Source organism: Aotus nancymaae, unplaced genomic scaffold (genome assembly GCF_030222135.1).
Source record: "Aotus nancymaae isolate 86718 unplaced genomic scaffold, 86718_ANA_hifiasm-v0.15.2.pri h1tg000029l, whole genome shotgun sequence".
Taxonomy (NCBI): Eukaryota; Metazoa; Chordata; class Mammalia; order Primates; family Aotidae; genus Aotus; species Aotus nancymaae.
Genome location: NW_026988442.1, coordinates 4076147 through 4090569, shown reverse-complemented (window position 1 = coordinate 4090569; position 14423 = coordinate 4076147). Strand labels below are relative to the sequence as shown.

At 38.6% G+C, this 14423-nt stretch overlaps 1 protein-coding gene across 1 annotated transcript in view; it reads right to left on the bottom strand.

The window, feature by feature from the left end:
- Positions 1–13657, bottom strand: part of HAO1 (hydroxyacid oxidase 1) — a 65058-nt gene extending 51401 nt beyond the window's left edge. The window contains exons 1-2 of the mRNA XM_012455421.3: positions 10666–13657; positions 4973–5124 (exon numbers count right to left, since the gene is read on the bottom strand). Coding sequence (XP_012310844.2) covers positions 4973–5124; positions 10666–10802 — 289 coding nt within the window. The 5' untranslated portion in view covers positions 10803–13657. The remainder of the gene's footprint in view (positions 1–4972; positions 5125–10665) is intronic.
- Positions 13658–14423: the final 766 nt, after the last annotated feature.

Here is a 14423-nt window from a genome sequence, read left to right as displayed (position 1 = left end):
GCCAGATTGAGCAAACATACTGGACACCTATGATTTATTGTTTATCTGAAATTCAAATATAACTGGCCCTCTATGTTTTACTTGATAACCTTGTATTCACCATCATTTTGGAAATGAAAAAAAGTGTAGCTTAATTGGTCACTCTACAACCATGCAGCAGTTTAGAAGAGTAGAGTTCAGTCCTCTGTCCCAGTTAACAAAGTGTATGTGCTCCACAGCTGCTAGAGGAAGGGCAGAAAGGCCCTTGAAGTTAGACTCTGAATAAATCTGGAGAGTCAACTGAGAAAGTGAGACTGTGGTGCCATAGCAATTCCTAGAACTTTCTGGAGGCCAATTCTAATTACTCAGATCAGACCATAGGCTATGGCCACCAATGGCTTTCACTTACTCTTGCTGACCATGCTGAGGGAGACACTTCTCCAGAGAGATTGATAACTAACCCCTGTTCTCTAAACCTGGCCCCAACTTCTCATCCTTGCTAGGGTCTAAGTCCCTGGAAACAGAAAGCTTAGCAGACAGATATTTAGGAGGGTGACAAAAAAATGATCCTCCACAACAACTTCCACAGATTTCACAACATTCCCAAGGACTGGCTTGCTTGAGAGGATTTCCATATTCTTTCTTGGAATGATGGAATAAATCCAATAGTAACTTCATAATTCCATGTGGATTTTCTGAGTTTTCATAAATAACTCTCTGCCTAATATGCGTATCCTTACACTGTTACTTAAATTCTCCTCTGGCTATCTATAGCCTTCAGTTAGCTATTATCCTGGTTTGCATACTTCCAGAAGCCAAAAATGACACAGAGATGTGAGAGCAAGTCGTCTTATTTGGAAATGATCGCAATGCGTCGAAAGAATGGGGTAGTGAGAGAAGAATGGGAAAGAAGCCAATAAAAGATGGCATGTTCATAGGCAGGTAACTTCTGTGGGCAACTGGGACTCAATCCTTCCAAGGAACACTGGGTGACCATATTAGAAAATGCTTCACTTACCCTGATCAAAGAAAGCCGGGGTATTTATCCACCTACTGCTGTACATCATTAGCTAGGGAACCCTCTCCCTCATTCCCCTACTTCTAACACATCTATCCGTGGGCTCCTGTTGCAAGAGAAAATGTCAGGCAAAAAGTGGCAGGTCTGATGGAAATGGGAAACAACAAGGGAATACCTCCAGGGCACCAGCAGCATCTACTCCAGGCATTCATTCTTTCCTTGCAAGTAACCCACTATCCCACAACCAAAACACACCAGCCAAGGAGTACTCGTAAGCTGATGACCATCAACTTTCTGGATATACCTAAATATTGAATAGGCAACCTATAGTTAGTCTTTGAAACATAGGTGAAAGCTTAGAAACCCTTGAGAGAGGTTTCTAGTACAAATACAGACTAGAAACTGCAGATGCTGCCCTGATAGGAACCCAAAGGAGGATCCTAGATTTTTGAGGGCAGCATGTATGCACTCCATTGTCTTCTCCAGTTCCTCTGTGATCTCGATGTCACCACCCTCTCTTTGTTCTGCTGGTTTCAACTTATCCAGATGTCTATTGTGTAACTTACTCTCCTGAGAGGCCTGGTTTGCATGCTCCTAAAACTATAAATTAATTACTTCTAGGGGATCACAGTGGTCTTCTCCTTACGACACTTCATAAGATTTTCTGAAATTAAGAGTTAGGCAAAGTGGTGAGGAGCCCAGATTCTGGAGACAGAATACCTGGATCTGAATCCCATCTCTATCACTTATAAACTGTGCATTCCTGGACAGGTTACTCAGCTGGTATGTGCCTCAGTTTCTCCTGTGTAAAATAGGTTTAATAATATGACCTATTTCTTTGGGCTGCTCTGAGGCTTCAATGCTATAATACTTGTAATATACTTAGAATAGTGTCTGGAACATGATAATTGCTTTATAAGTGTTAAATAAATCTAAGAGGATAAGACTGTAATAGGCATTTAATACCCCCTTATGGTTACTTCTTGAGGAAATAGTCCTACTCATGCTGTCAAATCATAGTTTCTAAGGAAGCTTTCTTTTCAGCTTTCTTTTCCTCTTTCTTCCCAGCCCAACTCCACAAAGAATAAAGACTGGTCTTGGAACCATCAAAAATGACTTGGAGAATAAATATGTCATTGATTACCTATGAAAAACTGTTTTCTCTGGAACTCTAGCTACTTGCCCACAAAATGGGGACAGCAACACTTGTGAAATATCAAATAAAGTAATATTGTTGTGGTTAGGCTTTGTATCTCCATCCAAACCTCATCTTGAATTGTAATCCCCAGGTGTTGAGGGAGAGACCTGGTGGGAGGTGATTGGATTGTGGGGGCAGTTTCCCCCAGGCTGCTCTCATGATAGTGAGTGATTTCTCACGAGATCAGATGGTTTTATAAGCATCTGGCATTTCCCTGCTTACACTTCTCTCTCCTGCCACCATGGGAAGAAGATTGTTGCTTTCCCTTTGCTTTCCACAATGATTGTAAGTTTCCTGAGGCCTCCCCAGCCACGTGGAACTGTGAATCAATTAAACCTCTTTCCTTAATAAATTACTCAGTCTCAAGGTGTATCTTTATAGCAGTGTGAGAAGGAACTAATACGTGTGTGAAAATAATTTGCTGGCTCCAGGTGCCTTACCAAGTGAGCTCTGCTTGTTGCCTTCTCTGCTTCCTTTCTTCATTTCCATTCTTTTCATGGTCACTTGCCTTTTTTTCTCTCCTCATTTAAATCTAATTTTTATTGTCTCTTCCTTGCAAAATAATTCAAAGAAGAGTTTATAAGAATGAGCCAAAAATCAAAGGAGTATTAAGTCAGGAGTACTCTTATCACTTATAAATAAACGTTTGTAAATTGTGATCTTTGAAACTAAATATGTCTTAGGACCTGACTACTGTTTGCAACTGATTTCCTACAATTTTAAATTAAAACATCATTCTATGTTATTGTACTCTTCCTATAATATATTTTTTAATTTGATGTCATTTTTATGCATCATATTTTTTACAACCTATTTCCAATTATGAGATGTTTAGGTATTTTTTTCTAATTTTTCTCCTACTAAAAATAAGAGGCATGAAAATCCTTGCAGAAACTATTTTTTTCCTCAAAAATCCTAATTACTATTTTGGAAGTCCTAGAAGAGAATTTTTAGCATTACATGGGATTCACATTTTTAGAGCTTTGATATAAAGTGCCAAATTATTTTCTAAAAAGATTGTTTCACTTTACACTTTTCTCAACAGTTTGAAAATGCACGTTTTCTCCCTTACCTAATCACACTACCTGATCTTAAAATAAAAATTTGATATTCAGAAAATAAAATAGTTGGTCATAATTTACATGCCTTTGCTTATTAATTAAACTGAATATTTTTCGTATGTTTGTTGGTCAATTTTATGTCTCCATTTGTAAATTTCTTATTTATATCTTTTGTTTATTTATTTCTCTTTGTCCCTTTGGGCAATATATTTTCTTCTTCAAATATAAGGGCTTCTTACTCGGAAAAAAAATTAACCTTTTACAATCTCATATTTTTTCCATTTATTTCAGTTTATCATTTACATTTTATTTTTATTGAGATTTAAGAGCACTACAGTTTTAGTTTTTTGATGTTCATTTGTTTTCTTTGTTCTAAGGTTGTTGCCTAGAGCTACATGCCTGAAAGGGCCTTTATTATCCCCATTTTGTATAAATATATACCCATTTTGTATTTTCCTTTTTTTTTTGAGACGGAGTTTCGCTCTTGTTACCCAGGCTGGAGTGCAATGGCGCCATCTCGGCTCACCGCAACCTCCGCCTTCTGGGTTCAGGCAATTCTCCTGCCTCAGCCTCCTGAGTAGCTGGGATTACAGGCATGCACCACCATGCCCAGCTAATTTTTTGTGTTAGTAGAGACGGGGTTTCACCATGTTGACCAGGATGGTCTTGATCTCTTGACCTTGTGATCCACCCGCCTCGGCCTCCCAAAGTGCTGGGATTACAGGCGTGAGCCACCGCGCCCGGCCTGTATTTTCCTTTTTTTGTCCTCCTTGCTGCTAAGTCTGTCCAGCAAAACCTCATTGGGCAATTCTGATATCCCTGACAGAATTTTATGTCAGACATTTCAAAAAAGGAGGTAAATTCACAAGATCCTTAATTTTTAAAACTAAAATGTTTTAAAATATTATATAGTCATGCTCTTTTTCTGCCCTGCTTATCATCAAAAGCATTCATTACCAACTTTTATATGAGTTTCTGAAGCAGAATTTGGAGAGATTTTTCTCTCTGCACAGCCTTTCAAATGTTCACAGTTGCTAGAGAACTGGAAAGTTAATAAATTAGCCCTAATAAGAATTTTATTTATATCACATTTGATTTTCTCATCACTCCCTCCTGAGGCATCTGGACCTGCTTTATTGGGAATATAACTCATCCATAAAAAAGAATCATGATCCAAAACACATAGAAGAAAACGCAACCAACCACATTGCTGCATTTGCTCTTTGGTTGTGAGAACCACTTTGGTTTCGGGGGACACGTGAGGGTTTGGAGATAAGGTAGCCACAGGGCTGGCTTCCAATTCTGTAACTATCTGGCTGTGACCTTGGGTGAGTGTACTTGTCAGAGATCCATTTCCTCAGACATCACTATTAATACCCGTAATATAACCAACAGTTACTGAGCCACGACTCTGCCATGCACTTAGTGTGCTTGAGCTCATTCAATCCTCACCATAACCCAATGAGGCAGGTACAATTTTTGTCCCCATTTTACAGCTGAGGAAACCAATGCAGGGAGAGAGAATCTTGCACAGTTACACAGCTGGACAGGAGAGGAGCAGGACATTCAAAAACAAGCATTTTGATGGTAGAGTCTATGAGCTTAATGCATCTGAATGTAAAAACATCAAGGGACACGTTTGCTTGGTGCATGCAGAGAAGGAAGTCGATAAGCATTAGCCTCCTTCTGTCACTAGGGTGACAATCTTCCTCCTACCTCGCACAGTGGCCAGCTCGCCGTCCACATGAGCCATGCGCTGCATGGCCGTAGCCCCGATGCATATTGGCATGCTGACTCTCTGTCCTAAAACAGACGTCGACAGGTCTGTTTCAGCAACATTCCGGAGCATCCTTGGATACAGCTTCCATCTAGAATTTTTAAAAAATAGGGGGCTTTAGCGTTTCAAAAACATAACCAGAACTTTGACATTACATTTTAGTTAAAAAGAAAAAATATCATTGGATTTTTTTCCATCAAGCAAATGACTTTATAAAGCTAATGGAAAAGAGGCAGTTTTACTGTTTGTTAGGATAGAAAGTTAACAATTAGAGGGTAATGAATTTTCCACGCAATTATTTATTGAAGTATAATTAGCATATAATAATATTTACCCATTTTAGTGTACAGTTTTGTAAATTTTGACAAATGCATACGGTGGTGTAACTGCCATGACAATCAAGATCTAGAAAAGTTCAGTCATTCCCAAAAATGTCCCCATTTTGTTTTGCAGTGAAACTCTCCCCAGTTCAATCCCGACAACCACTGATGTATTTTTTCTTTGCCCCAATAATTTTGCTTTGCAAGAATATCATGTAAACAGAATCATACAGTATGTAATCTTTTGAGTTTAGCTTCTTTCACTTAACATAACGCCTTAGAGAGTTTCTCATGTTGTTGTATGTATCAATAGTTTGTTCCTTTTGGTTGATGAATAGTATTCCATTATACAGGGGTACCATCATTTGTTCAATCATTCCCAAGCTAAAAGACATTTGGAATAGTGCCAGCTTGGGGGGCAATTCTAAATAAAGCCACTACGAACATTCACGTACAGGTTCTTGTGTGAACGTAGTTTACATTTCACTTCCCTAATCTTGAAGATCAAGATGGTATACAAGTGCATAGAGTTTAGAGCAGAGTTTCAGGAGATATGCTACGTCGAATTTGTCTTCTTTTTATGTAATTAACAGAAGCTTCAGGCAATTACTTTTAAAATAATAATTTGGTTTCTTCAAAATTATTGAGCTATATGCTGCATCCATTAAAGTGTAATGAAGAAGTAAGGGGGGTTTTCTTTAGTTTAATTGAACACTTTTCTCAAAAATGTTATTTGACAAAAACTGCAATTTGGGAGTTAAAAATTTTTTTGAGTCCTGAACAGTATTTTAAATGACTGTTTCTGTGATTCTTCTGTGTTGGAATGAAAATTACCAACAAATCAGCAACCAAAAATTTACCAGTAAAATTTACAGGAGAACTAGTTCTCTTTCTTCTTGGCAAATTTATATCTCCTATTTGTTTGGATTTATTATTCTCCTCATTAGTACTGATTAAAACTGAAGAAACTACAGCCCTATTTCTAATATGTGTCTGTATAATAAACATGTTGTATAAGCACACATGCATATCTAGCCAGCATTCATCTAGTTTTAACTCTACCTAGATTTAACTCTTCCTCCAGAGATAGCATGACTTTTTAGTAAATATAGTGAAGTATGATATAGTAATGCAGTAACTACAAAAAGAAAAAAAAGAAGAAGAAAAAGAAAAAGCCCTTAATTGTAGCATATTTCCTGTAGCGGAAGAAGAAATTCTGCCTTATGTTGCCTTGTGGAATAGCTAAGGGTCTGTAATCTAACCCTTCCTCACATAATAAAGTAAAAACATCCAGTCCCTGAAAAGCATAATAAAGAAGTTTTACTGTGTGATTTCTATGCTATTCCTTTGAACATCATAATTGTCATTATTTTATGTCACACCACATGCTCTGTTGCTGAAAGTCTTTTCTTCTCGACGGACCCTCACAGCGTGATTCTTTGATCTCCATTTGGAAGGGTTAGAAGCAGAAGCCTTGAAGAGAGTTTTTATTACCAATCATCTCTAAGTGTGTTGTTATTAGAATGAGAGAAAACGATTTTAATAGCAGCCATTGGCATGCCAGCCTTGGAAGGCATTAATATTTACTTTGAGCTAGAGAAACAATGAAAGCTTTTATGACAAGAACACACAAAGCTGCAGGGCAGCAGGGGTGTGTGTGTGTGTGTGTGTGTGTGTGTGTGTGTGTGTGTGTGTGTGTGTGTGTGTGTGTGTGTGTGTGAAAAGGGACATTTTTAAAGGTCAAATTCCCATTTGTAAAGCAAGGCTCAATCCTTCAATCGCCAGACAGCAGCTTTACGCTTGTCCGCTTGGTGGCGCAATCACTTTAATAACTGTGGGCTCTTTCCCTAAAGAGTATTTTCTGTTCTGAGGATGTTGCAGAGGCTTGTCAACCAATGCACAAAATGCAACTCCTACGTAAATTTAGATAAAATCAATGGAATGGGAAAATGTGTGTTATCTAAAGAGTCCTCCACGTGTTGATGCTTTTCAAATAGCCATCACAACAACTGTGTCAGCTTAGTAGTTTTCCAAGCTTTGCCCAACCCCACCCTACATTCAATCATACATAAAATAGTACCTCACTATATCCTCGGACTGTGCTCTCCTGGGCGTCCACTTTGGAAAAAGAATATGACGACTGGCAAACAGTTGAACCAGCTGAATAATAAACCTTTTTCAAAGGGTAGAAAATGAGATGCCAGAGTCAAGGAAGTGGGGTTAAGGTGAGAATCTGTTCACAAGACTTTTAACCCACGCTTCAACATCTAACAAAGGCCTCAAATTTAACTTATTAAAAAATCAATTGAGCACTTTGGGAGGCCGAAGCGGGTGGATCACGAGGTCAAGAGATCGAGACCATCCTGGTCAACATGGTGAAACCCCGTCTCTCCTAAAGATACAAAAAATTAGCTGGGCATGGTGGCGCATGCCTGTAATCCCAGCTACTCAGGAGGCTGAGGCAGAATTGCCTGAACCCAGGAGGCGGAGGTTGCGGTGAGCCGAGATGGCGCCATTGCACTCCAGCCTGGGTAACAGGAGCGAAACTCCGTCTCAAAAAAAAAAAAAAAAAAAAAAAAAAAAAATCAATTTGATATCCACACTCCTCACAAAGTAGCTGCTCTGTTCAAGGAAGACACTCATGCCTCACCCAGCTTTATAACTGCATGCTGTTTCTGAATCACACCAACTGAACATAGTGGATTAATGTTTTAAAAGTTATGTAATACTATAATATTGCATTCCAATTTCTCCATATTAATTTTTTACTCTAAACATTTAAAAGCTATAAACCAAAAAGCACCTTATTCACCTGTTGTGGATACTAGCTGAGTGATTTTGGAACATTTATGCCTGTGAGAACACAATGTCACTGCTAAGTTTATATCACTTCTCAAATATTAAAGTGAGAGAATGACATCACTTTACCCATCTGCTATTTAAAAGAAAATAATGCAGTCTTTAGTATCAACAGGTACAGAGAAATAAAAGTTGTCACTATGAATGAGACTTTGTTGTACTTGTGTGATGGGGAGGTGTATAAATTTTGTAAATGTGTTTGAAATACTCTGACCTTGTATCACAATGGGTTATCTGAGGTTTGAGTGTTTTGCACTTTTCATTAGAATCAGAATGTGAAATTCCAGGTCAATTTCCTTCGTGCCATCAACCCAAAGCCTCCACAACCCTGGCAGAAAGTCTATTCTTAGTTTCACATGACCAGCTACATGATACAGTGTGAGGAATCAAGGGTCACCCAGTGAGTCACACAGCACAATAGGAATTGAGATATTAGCTAGGTAACAACCCCTAAAATTTGTTGCGATAAAAACTCGAGCAGTTGATAATAAAATAGCATCAGCTGTCCTCCAAAGAAAGTTAATCAATACGGTTTTTTGTTTTTTTTTTTAGTTTAAAGCTGAACAAAAGAGAATGATCAAGGTTCATGGAAAAGGTGGCATTGCAAATTCATTTTCATTATCAGTGTCCTGTCCCTAAGTTACTTGGTACACACATAGGATGGGGATACTCACTTGAATACCATGTAATTCACATAAGGCATGAGGCACTTATCCAGTTTACAACTTAGAAGTCACCAAGCCTTCTATGTCTCTCAAAGTTCCTACAATTTATAGGGTTGCATAGGTGATCCATCTGCTTTGGGGCATCCCTTTGTATCCTCTTTGAGACCTCCACTTGGCCAACTATTTTGGGCCCATTTTGCATCATTTCAACCCAACGGCATTTTGGAGGTTGATGCGTCCAGTGGAATGTAAGCTCCTATAGACAGAAACTTCATCTGGTTCACTGCTTTTTCCTCAGCATGTGGTACACAGTGTAGCTCACGGAGACTTCTAATTATCACTGGTTAATTAGCTAGCATAGGACAAAGGGAATTAAGAAGTGAGGAAGGCTACGTGTAAATGAAATTATTGGACACTTGAACGTTGGAGTCCTGGCAATGCTGAGACACTAACCCTATAAATCTGTCAAGGGTCTGAAGTTTCCTTGGTTGTAATGACCTATTTGGGTTGAGGTGTTTTCAGACCACTCATAGGCAAATCACATTACTTGGTGGGCAAAGTTAACATTGGCCTGAGAAGGGGCATCTTCCAAGAGCAGAAACTTTTAAATGAGCCCAAAATAGTAAATAATGGTGCAGAATACTAAGCTCCTCTACTCTCAGTCATCTTCCTTTCCCATGACTTCCCTGGCATTTGTTGAGCTCATTGGTTCCAGGAGAAACCGAAGACAAAGTCAAGGCTTGGAAGGTTTGGGGAGAGGCCCTGCCCTTCACCCCATTGCCATTCTCCATCTTCTACATGGATTTGTGGGTGAATCAGTGCTGCCTACCAGGGACCACCTTGGTCAGGATAATTTTCTCTCTCCTAATTTAAATATAGAAAACTGATTTTGAGTGATTTTGTTGTAGACTAAAGAAGAAATCAGGGAGGAAGGTGGATTCTCTCCCCCTGCAGAAGTTCTGCCTTTTTGACTTTAAACTATCACCATCAATGAGTACCCACAATACCGATTGCCTTTACTAACAGCCATAATGTTAGATGGATGAGACTGAAAGAGTGGAGTGAAGATTCTCCTCTCTTGCTCCAGCAAATAAACCATTTTTGTAATTGCTAAAAAAAAAAAAAACCTTTGAAATGATTTTATTTATTGTTTTTATTACAAACAGAAAACATAAACCATGTCACTCACCATCTTGTGCTTTGAAATATGAGAGTCCAAGGAAAACTAATTTGGGAAGAGAGATGAAGTGCTTTGAAGGAGAGACGTAACAGCAAGGTTGAAAGATTAATGCTACATAGACAAATTGAAATCTAAAGTGAAAGTTTAGACAACAGTAATCAAAATGAATGATAACATGAAAAGCCAGCAGGAAGAGAACATTTGAGCCAACAGTCCAATCTGGTTCATCCAGATAAGATGGTTATCTGGCATTAATGCTGTTTCCTACACCATAAACATAAGCACTCACTGTCATACTAGGAAAAAGAAAAGTCATCTGAATTTATTGCTATTTTTATATGTAGTTAAATTAATTGTTATCATACTTCCAAGTGCAATAACATAGGGTTGGCTTTTGCAGTCAGTTGTTCAAGATTCACAGCCTTGGGATATTTTTTTCAACAATTTGAAAGCCCAAGATTTCTTACAGCCCCAAGAATTTTCCCCTCCCTACTAAGCACAAATCTGAACAAATAATTCCACACCACCAATGTAAAACTAGAAGACATTATTGTGGTACAGTCTTTGTATAGTTTTAAAACATGATTTTAAAAAATGAGTTTTCTTACCTGGAAAATGCTGCAATATTATCAGCCAAAGTTTCTTCATCATTTGCCCCAGACCTATAATAGTCATATATAGACTTTGGAAGTACTGATTTAGCATGTTGTTCATAATCATTGATACAAACTAGCCGGGGGAGCATTTTCACAGGTTATTGGATCCCAGATGTTGTTTTTTTTTTAATGTATCGCTTTCTACATCCTCACTGTTCTGTTATTTGTCAATTATTAATAGACTTTTGCCAAAGTTCAGATTTAGTCCTCTGTTGCTTACATCAAGTGAGCAAACATTATATGCTTAGCCTTTGAAATTTCATTTGCAGGCTCTCTGCCAAAGAACATCAAAGTCACTATCTGCCAAAGAACACCAAAGTTTGGGCTGGGGAAGCAGCATAAGGTGATTAGGTATCTGTCACATTAAAAAGGGCAAAGGAATAAGGCAAATGTTAAAGACTTAGAGGACTTAGAGGAATACTCACATAAAGGCACTCTTGGTTAGGTTTTGCCTAAGTTTGCTTCTTCCACGTGATCTGTGCCTGTGCTCTTTGCTTGATACCCAGAATGGGCTACACGCTCATTTTCCTTCCACATTTCAATCATGCACAAATCATGTAAACAAGAGCTTATGAACCAAATGGGGCATCCATGAAATTGAGGGCTTCTGCATGATATAAAATTTAGCTGATTACAAGCATAAACACAATTTTAAAACATGATTTTAAAAAATAAATTTTCCTACCTGGAAAATGCTGCAATATTGTCAAGTTTCTTCATCGTTTGCCCCAGACCCATAATAGTCATATATAGACTTTGGAAGTACTAATTTAGCATGTTGTTCATAATCAAAATTACAGCTAAGTTTTTTTTATTCATTCTGTGTATTTGAGGTTTACAATATGACGTTATGATATACCTGTACATAGAAAAATGGTTACAATAGTGAGGCAGATACAACATATCTATCACCTCATGTAGTTCCTTTTTTGTGTGTATGACAAGAACACCTAAAATTGACTTAACAAAAATCCCTAATATGGTACAATTTTATTCACTTTAGTCCTCAAGTTTCACATTAGCTCTCTAGACCATGGGTCCCAAACCCCTGAACGTGAACTGATACCGGTCCGTGGCCTGTTAAGAACTGAGCTGCACAGCAGGAGGTGAGCAGCCCGTGAGCAACATTACCACCTGAGCTCTGCCTCCTGTCAGATCAGCAGTGGCATTAGATTCTCATAGGAGTGTGAACCTTATTGTGAACTGCACATGCGAGGAATCTAGTTTGCACCACTCCTTATGAAAATCTAATGCCTAATGATCTGAGGTGAAACAGTTTCATTCCTAAACCATCCACCTACTCCCACCATCTGTGGAAAAACTGTATTCCACAAAAATTGTATTCTACAAAACTGGTCCCTGGTGCCAAAAGAGTTGGGGACCCTGTTGTAGACTCACGCATCCTACATATCTACTATTTTGTATCCTTTGAGCTATATCTCCCCATATCCTCTCCTCTGCTTTCCACTAGTGGTAGTCACTGTTTTGTTCTCTAGCACTCTGCATCTGAGGTATTTTTTAAAACAAAATCCCACGTATAAGTGAAATAATGCAATAGTTTCCCTTTTGTGCCTGGCTTATTTCCTTAGTCTAATGTTCTCTGGGTTATCCTGCATATGGCAGGATCCCATTCTCTTATAAGGTTGAATAACATTCCATTGTATACATACCTGTACATTTTCCTTATCCATTTGTTTCTCAATGGGCATTTAGATTTCCCCTTAACTCTTTTTTTTTTTTTTTTTTTTTTTTGAGGCAGAGTCTTGCTCTGTCACCCAGGCTGGAGTGCAGTGGTGTGATCTTGGCTCACTATAGCCTCTGCCTCCTGAGTTCAAGAGATTCTCCTGTCTCAGCTTTCCAAGTAGCTGGGACTACAGGCATGTGCCACCACGCTTGGATAATTTTTTTTTTTTTTTTTTTTTTAGTAGAGAAGGGATTTCACTATGTTGGCCAGGCCAGGCTGGTCTTGAACTCCTGACCTCAACTGATCCACCTACCTCAGCCTCCCAGAGTGCTGGGATTGCAGGCATGAGACACCACACCCAGCCTACCAGTAATTCTTAGAGTCTTACCTTGCTCTGGAGAAGGTATAGGGAAGTGCCATTCCAAAAGACCTGTGGTCTCAATCTATAATTTCATTAAATCATGGAACACCTGGGGAAGATTCACATTAGTAAGATATGCTTGAGAAAGCAATGTTTTTAACTACAGTCAGACCTGAGTGTCAATCTAGGAACCTCCACTTAAATCTGCTTGCCAGCTCTTCACTATCTAAATTCCAACCACCTACATCTGTAGGAGAGCTTGCTCTTGAACTTGGAGCCTGCTTTTCCATAAACATAGCATGTCAAACAGTACAGTTCCGTGACCTGTGGAACAGCCCTCAACCACAGGTCCAAGAAAATTGGTGCATAAATATCCCAAATTTCTCATTCTTCTGGTGGGATTCCTCCTAGGTTCGTGTTCTACGTCGCGGGTTTCACTTGTCCACAGTGTGAGCTGATTGATAGTCTACACTGTGTTGCTGCCTTCCCTTCTAATCAGACTTCCCTACACCTCAGTGGTGCTTCCTCGACCTCCCAAATAAATTCTTTGCATTTGAATGCTTGCTTCTCAGTCTCCTTTTGGTGAAACTCAAACCAGGACAAGGAGAAATATTCATCCCGACCCTGAGGAGTGACTGTGAGGACAAAAGACGTATGGTCGGTGAAACACTTGGCGTGTAGTAGGCACAGGTGACCTTTGAACAAAAAAAGGTTTGAACTGCGAAGGTCCACTTACATGTAGATTTTCTTTAGATTCTTTCACCCCTGAGACAACAAAACCAACTTCTCTTCTTCCTCCTCTTGTTCATTCTACAAAATGTGTAGATGACGAGGATGAAGAGTTTTGATGTTCCACTTACACTTTATGAATAGTAAATATATTTTCCCTTCCTTACAATTTTCTTAATAACATTTTCTTTTGCTAGCTTGCGAATATATTCTTACAGTATATAATACATGTAACATAAAAAATATATGTAAGTTGATTTTGTTACTCATAAGGCTTCCAGTCAACAGTAGGCTATTGTTAAGTTTTGGGGTAGTCAAAAGTCATACACAGTGGGTCGGTACTTCTAACTCCCATGTTCAATGGTAAACTGTATTTCATTAATATTACCCACCCTCATCATTTCAATATACTTTACCAACACATTTTTCCAAAAGACTTTTGTTTAATGTCAATTATATAAAGACAGTTCCCTAATGTACAAGAAATTGGACAAAGAGATTCTTGGGCTTCTGGAAGGCCACTGCCATTTTTCTTCCAGTATCTTAATTCCTCTGAGTATTTCTTTGCTAGGTTTGCAATTAGTCCAGTTGATTTCCTACACCCTCAAGAGAAGTGTCTTTCATAAATAATATATATTTATATAATCAGATCTTTTTTAAAACTGCCTTATCCCATGCCATATGAGGCTTTATATGGTAGAAAGGATAGGGTGTAAAATTATGTCTTACTGTGGGTAAGTATCCTTTGAGTTTCTTTTGGAGAAGGAAAATGGTCTAAGATGAAGAAGAATACTAAGGAGCTCAGCATGTAATCTGTGACTTAGTTTTGACCTGTGGCCACAGAGAGAACGCAGAGCACAGTCACCTGTTATATGAAATTCTCATGCTGTGGATCACCAAAAGGAGCAGGAGAGAGGATATGGTCAAATCTACTTT